Genomic DNA, 8,803 nt, shown 5'->3' with positions numbered 1-8,803 from the left:
GCTAGGATCTGACTGGTTGCTATGGGCAACATCTCCACTTCTAAATACTCTCACTTTAGTAAATTTACCCCTCAGACTCATTCACACACAGATGTACAAATGTCGCACATCAGATTAATCAGTGAAACAGAGCAGTTTTGTTGCTTCCAGTTGTTTTATTTATGCATCCGGGTTGACTGGGACTTGGCACACCGAGAGGAGCTGTTTGATTTGCTCAACAGTGTATGAGGACACATCTTCACAATGTATTCTTTATTCTGTTTATCATATTTGTAGTATTAATAATGCACAAAAACAAACACAATTTTGTAAACATTATATGATAGGACTGTAATGTTCCCAGGGCTAATTGAGAAACTGTACTATAGCAAATGATGTGCTCATCACAGACTCAGCAGAAATACTATATCTACCTCTTTGTCATAGCCTGTAAGGCACTGTATGCGGCAGGCACTAATTCTACCACTAATACTATATCTGCCCCTTTGTCACAGCCTGTAAGGCACTGTATGCGGCAGGCACTAATTCTACCACTAATACTATTTCTACCCCTTTGTCACAGCCTGTAAGGCACTGTATGCGGCAGGCACTAATTCTACCACTAATACTATATCTACCTCTTTGTCACAGCCTGTAAGGCACTGTATGCGGCAGGCACTAATTCTACCACTAATACTATATCTACCCCTTTGTCACAGCCTGTAAGGCACTGTATGCGGCAGGCACTAATTCTACCACTAATACTATTTCTACCCCTTTGTCACAGCCTGTAAGGCACTGTATGCGGCAGGCACTAATTCTACCACTAATACTATTTCTACCCCTTTGTCACAGCCTGTAAGGCACTGTATGCGGCAGGCACTAATTCTACCACTAATACTATTTCTACCCCTTTGTCATAGCCTGTAAGGCACTGTATGCGGCAGGCACTAATTCTACCACTAATACTATTTCTACCCCTTTGTCACAGCCTGTAAGGCACTGTATGCGGCAGGCACTAATTCTACCACTAATACTATTTCTACCCCTTTGTCATAGCCTGTAAGGCACTGTATGCGGCAGGCACTAATTCTACCACTAATACTATTTCTACCCCTTTGTCACAGCCTGTAAGGCACTGTATGCGGCAGGCACTAATTCTACCACTAATACTATTTCTACCCCTTTGTCACAGCCTGTAAGGCACTGTATGCGGCAGGCACTAATTCTACCACTAATACTATTTCTACCCCTTTGTCACAGCCTGTAAGGCACTGTATGCGGCAGGCACTAATTCTACCACTAATACTATTTCTACCCCTTTGTCACAGCCTGTAAGGCACTGTATGCGGCAGGCACTAATTCTACCACTAATACTATTTCTACCCCTTTGTCATAGCCTGTAAGGCACTGTATGCGGCAGGCACTAATTCTACCACTAATACTATTTCTACCCCTTTGTCATAGCCTGTAAGGCACTGTATGCGGCAGGCACTAATTCTACCACTAATACTATTTCTACCCCTTTGTCATAGCCTGTAAGGCACTGTATGCGGCAGGCACTAATTCTACCACTAATACTATTTCTACCCCTTTGTCATAGCCTGTAAGGCACTGTATGCGGCAGGCACTAATTCTACCACTAATACTATTTCTACCTCTTTGTCATAGCCTGTAAGGCACTGTATGCGGCAGGCACTAATTCTACCACTAATACTATTTCTACCCCTTTGTCATAGCCTGTAAGGCACTGTATGCGGCAGGCACTAATTCTACCACTAATACTATTTCTACCTCTTTGTCATAGCCTGTAAGGCACTGTATGCGGCAGGCACTAATTCTACCACTAATACTATTTCTACCCCTTTGTCAAAGCCTGTAAGGCACTGTGGGGGTCAATCAGACCCGCTCGCGAGTGCAGGACGCTCGCAAGCGGGTCGATGGTGCGCTATTGCGCATGCGCACGACAGAGGGAGCTCTGTCATGCTCATGCGCGAGACACGGCTAGCGACGGGATAGCCGTCGCTCCGGGTCTCGCACCAAAGAGGGCGTGCTGTCGATGTGGATTGGTGGGCGTGCTGGGGGCGTGGCTGCCAGACGGAGGCATTCCCATGGGAACGCCTACCGTCTGAAGCCGACCCCACTGACATCACTAGTGATGTCAGTGGGAGTGATTTTGGCTCTGATAGAGCCAATATCACTCCAGGGCTTGTGGCAGAGAGACCCTACCGCAGGGTCTCCGTCGCAAGCCCAATGGTCGCGATGGTCTTGACCATCGCGACCATCATCATGGACGCTCACTATAGCTGTGGGTGGTCACCCACAGCTATGCGAGCGTCCAAGAGGCTGCTCCATTTTCATGGAGGAGGGCCCTGATTCAGAGCGAGCGCTCTGGTCAGAGCGTTCGGCTCTGAATCAGGCCCTGTATGCGGCAGGCACTAATTCTTCCACTAATACTATTTGTACCTCTTTGTCATACCCTGTCACAGTCCAATCGCAATGAGGTCTTTGTGCACTGCGATGCATACACATGTGCAGAATGCAACAATCATCCGATTGCTTGCGTAATTGCAGTTTTGATCGGTAATGAATAAGGCACCGTATGCGATAGGCACTAATTCTACCACTAATACTATTTCTACCTCATTGTTATAGCATGTAAGGCACTGTATGTGGCAGGCACTAATTTTACCACTAATACTATTTCTACCTCATTGTTATAGCATGTAAGGCGCTGTATGCGGCAGGCACTAATTATACCACTAATATTATTTCTACCTCTTTGTCATAGCCAGTAAGGCACTGTATGCGGCAGGCACTAATTATACCACTAATACTAATTTCTACCTTTGTCATAGCATGTAAGGCACTATATGCATTTGCCAATGTAAATAAATTTGTACAAATAATTCCTTTCAAATTATTTACCTGGTTTGTATTGGGAATAAGCAGATGGACTCCCTTTTACCCATGATAGATAGCTAAGCACATTACTGCATATACTATTACTATTATGTGTTAAAACATGTATTGTATTAATAAGATTCTACAAATAATTGGAACAATGCCATCTCACGTAAACAATGCTGCATGTTGATGAAATATATGCTAATACATGTCAATAGGTTACTCTCCACCTGCTCTACAAGCTTGTTCCGCTAGTCAGCTGTTGGTAACTATTGGCCAGCTGTAACATCTGGAGGTTGTAGCCTAGCAACATTTAGAGAACCAAAATGTACCTATTAATGGACCTTTTACAGAACAAGTATCCTATATACAAACAATTACATTCAAACTAAATGGATATGATCACCAAAACTTTTTAAATCAAACACTACAATTTACTTATTGCTGCTACTGAGTAAAACTATCTGATGATTATCAGTAAACATATAACATCTTAATAACAATGGCCTCATATTGTTGCATAATTGGGCAGTTAGCCAGTTATATCAGTGTGTGGCTGGAAAACTATCGCAATGCCTGATAATAATCTAATCAATATAGATGGATCATAATTGGGGATATTGCTAAATGCAGGCATATGAAGACTGCGGTTGGCCTTTTGAACGTACTGTCATATGTTAGTTATGTCTCAAACGGTACAGTCTCATCAGAGGTGTGTTAGTATAATAGTATAAGCACATGTATGACCAGGGTGTATATTTACAAAAGTGAAATTTTTAGAAGTGCAGATGTTGCCCATAGCAACCAATAAATTCTACTTAACATTTAACTAGCACCTTCTAGAAGATAATAACTAGAATCTGATTGGTTGCTATGGGCAACATCTCTACTTCTAAAAACTCTCACTTTAGTAAATATACCCCCAAATTTGGAATACTTTATTATATATAACATGCACAGCACTTGTGTAGTGGTCCTCAGCACTGGTGGCACCCACTTATTTCACATATTCTCTGTAAAGTGCTGCGGAATATTTGTGAGCTATATAAATAACGGGTAATAAATAAATAGTATTTCATATAGGGAAGTTTTTGGAAAGTCTGTTATATAAAGTATCACCAGGACACTTCACTAAAATATATCTCCAAAAACTGACATGATATTTCTTAAGCAATTTAGAGCCCCTTGTAAATAACTCTAATGTTACCTAATGCAGGACACATATGTACCAATTTTAAGATAATTTGGTTGTGTATGGACCCGAAGAAAATCTTATCTAAAATCTTGGCAGCTGATGACCCCATTGTGCTGTGTGTGGTAACACCAGGGACCAAAGGTAATAGGGTGTGAGTTTAGAAAATGTGAGAGAAAACTCTCACATTTTTAAACTCAGCCAATGTAATAAAGTCACAAAACATGCAAACTTCCATGTTTTTCAGACTCAAAAAACTCTCAAGATATAAACTCTCATCCAGGTGTTTCTCTATCATTGTATTAGTGTGAGAGTTTTACTGCATTTTCTAAACTCTCAGCCTATTACATTTGGCTCCAGGTCTCTCCCAAGCCACTGCATTGGATGTATACACTGAATCATTCTGGGTGACTATATCTGTCCAATGGGCACTACATTTGCTATACTGGTGTCCATTTGGTAACAGGGCCAGCATAACATTTACTAAATACTTTTCTATGTTTCAAGAGTCCATTAATATAATCTATGTGCTAATTACAAATAAATGTGCTACTACAGTATAGTATCCAAGAACTGGACAATAAAATAAGGGTAATATAAAATACTTGAAGCACCCTGAAGCAGGTGAGTCAATCATGGTTGCCCTAACACTCTTCACTTTATACGTTCTTTTATGTAAAGAAACACAAAATATATATATCCGAAAGATTTTATTTTAAAAAAAATGCCTAGATGTGCATCTCATTCTTCAGAACATATATAAAAATATAATTATTTACAATATATTCACATATTTTACAAAATATTATAAAAAAGGCACAGAGGGTTTTTATGCAGAGAATGCTGAAAATGTACATATAATTTTCTTTGTGCACTTCAGTATCTACAGTTTCGCCTCCCATAAACCCTCAAATTTGTTTGCACTTGCTCCCATTATAAAAATAATAAAATGACAAAGTTTTTACTGTGCAGAAAAAGTCACAATGCTTATTGTCTAAAGCTTATTGTACTTTAGGGCACATTCTATGCTCTAAAACAGCACGTTTTGGTAAAGTTTGCAGAGTTTGGTTTGATCATTTGCATTGTGTAAAGTTTAAAATAGAATCTAGGTAATGATTATTGTCCTATTGGCACAATAAGAAAGTACAAGAGTATGACTGAGAATGCACCTGAGATATTGAGGAATTATTAAGGCACTATCACATAAAATACTATCTGGCTGAAATGATTTAGGCAAGAATAGGATCTGTAGCTCTTTAGGTATTTTATCAAGAGTCAGGAAATATTTGGTCCTCATAGGCCATAAGTTTCATTACAACAGTCTTGAAAAACAATGTTCATCTTCCAGATCCATGTTGAAGACATTTGGAAAATGTGGCTTGTCTCCTTAGTAGGTAGAGGAAATACCTTCGGATCTGTCCCCATATCCTTGCAATAGGAACCCTGAATGTGCTTGATCAGTCCTGGTAAACATCTGTTGACTGGAGAGTGTCAGTGTGCTACACAACAGCCGGACTCCTCATGTTTGTGAAGCAGGGACATTCTGGAAAAAGTTTTGGAGCAACTTTTGCACTGATATTTCTTCACATCTGAATGGGTTTGCAGGTGAGCTCTCAAATTCGACCTGTCTGCAAAAGCTCTGTTGCAATGTGGGCATGAGAATGGCTTTTCTCCTGAAAGAAGAAATACATAGTTATACTATTTAACAATGTCAATTTGTCAGCTTTTATTCACTTTCTCCAATATGTGCAACAGCATTTAGTGCAAGAGAAGACCTCTATCTAGAAGGAGAAAGTAGCATTACTAGTTAATAAAGTTTATAATAATGACAATATAAAACACCAATACATAAATTATAGAACTGTTCAGTGACATATCTGCTTGCAGGCTTATTAAATAAAACTTCTAGCAGGCTTATTACATAGAACTATCAGTATATTTATTTCATAGAACTGCTAGCAGGCTTATTACATAGAACTATCAGTATATTTATTTCAAAGAACTGCTAGCAGGCTTATTACACCGAACTATCAGTATGTTTATTTCATAGAACTGCTAGTAGGCTTATTACATAGAACTATTAGTATGTTTATTTCATAGAACTGCTAGTAGGCTTATTACATAGAACTATTAGTATGTTTATTACATAGAACTGCTTGTAGGCTTATTAAATAAAACTTTAGCAGGTTTATTACATAGAACTATTAGTATGTTCATTTCACAGAACTGCTAGCAGTCTTATTACATAGAACTATTACTATGTTTATTTCATAGAACTGCTAGTAGGCTTATAACATAAAAATTTTAGTATGTTTGTTTATTTCATATGACAGCTAGTAGGCTTATTTCATAGACATGCTAGTGGGCTTACTACATTAACCTAGCATGCAAGTGTTAGTGGTCTTATTACACAGAACTGCTAGTAGGCTTATTACACAGAACTGTTATTAGGCTTATTTCATATAACTGCTAGTAGAGTAGGCTTATTACATAGAGCTGCTAGTAGGCTAATTACATAGAGCTGCTAGTAGAGTAGGCTTATTACATAGAGCTGCTAGTATGCTTATTACATATAACTGCTTGTAGGCTTATTACATAGAACTGCTTGTAGGCTTATTACATAGAACTGCTTGTAGGTTTATTACATAGAGCTGCTAGTAGGCTTATTACATAGAACTGCTAGTAGGCTTATTACATAGAGCTGCTAGTAGGCTTATTACATAGAGCTGCTAGTAGGCTTATTACATAGTACTGATAGTAGGCTTATTACATAGAGCTGCTAGTAGGCTTATTACAAAGAGCTGCTAGTAGGCTTAGTACATAGAACTGATAGTAGGCTTATTACATAGAGCTGCTAGTAGGCTTATTACAAAGAGCTGCTAGTAGGCTTAGTACATAGAACTGATAGTAGGCGGATTAAATAGAACTGTTAGCAGGCTTACTAAATAGAACTGATTCTTATAAACTATAAATGTTTTAGGGTTATCAAATAGAACTGCTAGTAGGCTTACTACATACAACTGTTAGTCATACTGCCAGATCTGCTCATATGAAAATACTGTTAGTAACTGTTATGGACGATACTGTTGCAGATATATTAATACGTTGTTGATCCCTATACAACCTGACAAGTCGACAAATGAACACAGTTCTGTAACATAACCAGTACAACATAATATTATTACTATATGTTAATATAACAGCTATAGCTGCACATAGGTGAGTATAGTAATGCATTGCAGCATGTGCTACCTGTGTGGGTCCTGATGTGTCCTTGCAGCAGCCAGGGTCTGGAGAAAGCCTTGCCGCAGATCTTGCAGACACAGGGCAAGGTGTGCGTCCTAATATGCATCTTCAGTGCTCCCAGGCTGACGTACTGCTTTTCACAGTACTTGCAGCTGAACGCCTTCCTGGCCTGGGCATCGCAGTGCAGCTGTTTATGCTTGGCAAGCCCGGAGAAGGTGGAGTAGGTCTTACTGCACAGACCGCACTGGAACTTCTCCGCCTCTATTGCATGCGCTTCGGAGAGCAGCTTGGACTGGATCCTCTCCTCCTCGTCGCTGATCGGGCTCTCAGAGCCGCTGTGGTCCTTGGATGAGGTGTCGGACGGAGGAGGCGGACTGAGGCGTCCTAATGAGGACGGGTATCCTGAGAGAGGGGACAGGTCATTGGGCAGGGGAGGGGGGAGCAGACTAGTCCATACTGTGATAGGGCTGTAGGCAACGGAGCTGAGGATGTCCGCTGAGGGAATCACGGACACCGGGTACCTCTCATACAGGAATGGGGAGATGATCACTGGAGGTGCAAGGGACAGAAAGCCAGAAATAAGAATAATGAAACATAAATGCTATCAATGGTTCAAAACAACCTCCAACACACTAATAACACTCTACTCTATTATGATAACTTCTTTACTTCTAGCTGTATCACTGAACTAAATACACTGCCGTCTGACATGCAATGCAACATGTCCATTAGAAGTTAGGTGGTCTTACAAATTAAATTAAAGACGTTCCATGGATGCAACTCCTTATTAATAGTTGTTGCAAAGTTTTATGTCATGCACGTCATTACTAAAGGGTGCTGCAAGCGCTTTATGTCATGCAAGTCATAAATGAGTGCTACAATTACTTTATGTGATGTTAGTTGTAACAGTGTAGCATTATTTTGCCTGTTACCTGTATGGTTGTCCAGCTCCCCGTAATTAGGTTTTTTGGAGGAGTTGAAGTGTTTCTTGACCAAGAAGGATCGTGGCATTTTCAGTGATGAGGGACCTGGCTGGTCCCCAGAGCTTGCAAAGTAACGGTTCCCAGAATGAGTGTTCCTGAAGCCCAGCCCCGCTCCCTATAGCATGGTCTGGGCGCTGCTGGATCCATGCACTGCAAAGAAGTGCCACTACTAGTGCACAGACTTCTTGAAAAGTGCTGTAAATAGCTTCTAGTCAGGTGCAGGCGGGGAGGGACCTTCCTACTCCTCCAATCGTTTCCGAAATCCCTCTGAGCACTGTCAGAGATCCTGCATGCTTTCTTGGGAGGGTTTTTTGGGTGTATGATCCAATCATTTGGCTAAGAGGAAATAAGTTGTCTCAAGTTTCAGATCCTCCCATTTGGGACAGCTATGGACAGAGGCAGACTCCACTTGTTTCATGGGACTGTCAAAAAAAAAAAGTTAGCGATTGTGGTCAATGGGCTGCAAACAGAGCCTAGGAATGCTCTGCGGAATGCT

General features: G+C 40.5%; 1 protein-coding gene across 1 annotated transcript; it reads right to left on the bottom strand.

The window, feature by feature from the left end:
* Positions 1-4,773: 4,773 nt before the first annotated feature.
* On the bottom strand, positions 4,774-8,550 carry SNAI2 (snail family transcriptional repressor 2). Its single transcript, XM_088469767.1, has 3 exons — positions 8,257-8,550; positions 7,331-7,873; positions 4,774-5,751 (listed from the first exon to the last, which is right to left on the bottom strand). The coding sequence occupies exons 1-3, from the start codon at positions 8,333-8,335 to the stop codon at positions 5,570-5,572; spliced, it is 804 nt and encodes a 267-aa protein (XP_088325893.1). The 5' UTR covers positions 8,336-8,550; the 3' UTR covers positions 4,774-5,569.
* Positions 8,551-8,803: the final 253 nt, after the last annotated feature.

Source organism: Taudactylus pleione, unplaced genomic scaffold (assembly GCF_031769625.1).
Source record: "Taudactylus pleione unplaced genomic scaffold, aTauple2 ptg000093l, whole genome shotgun sequence".
NCBI lineage: Eukaryota > Metazoa > Chordata > Amphibia > Anura > Myobatrachidae > Taudactylus > Taudactylus pleione.
This window is presented reverse-complemented; position numbering and strand designations above follow the sequence as displayed.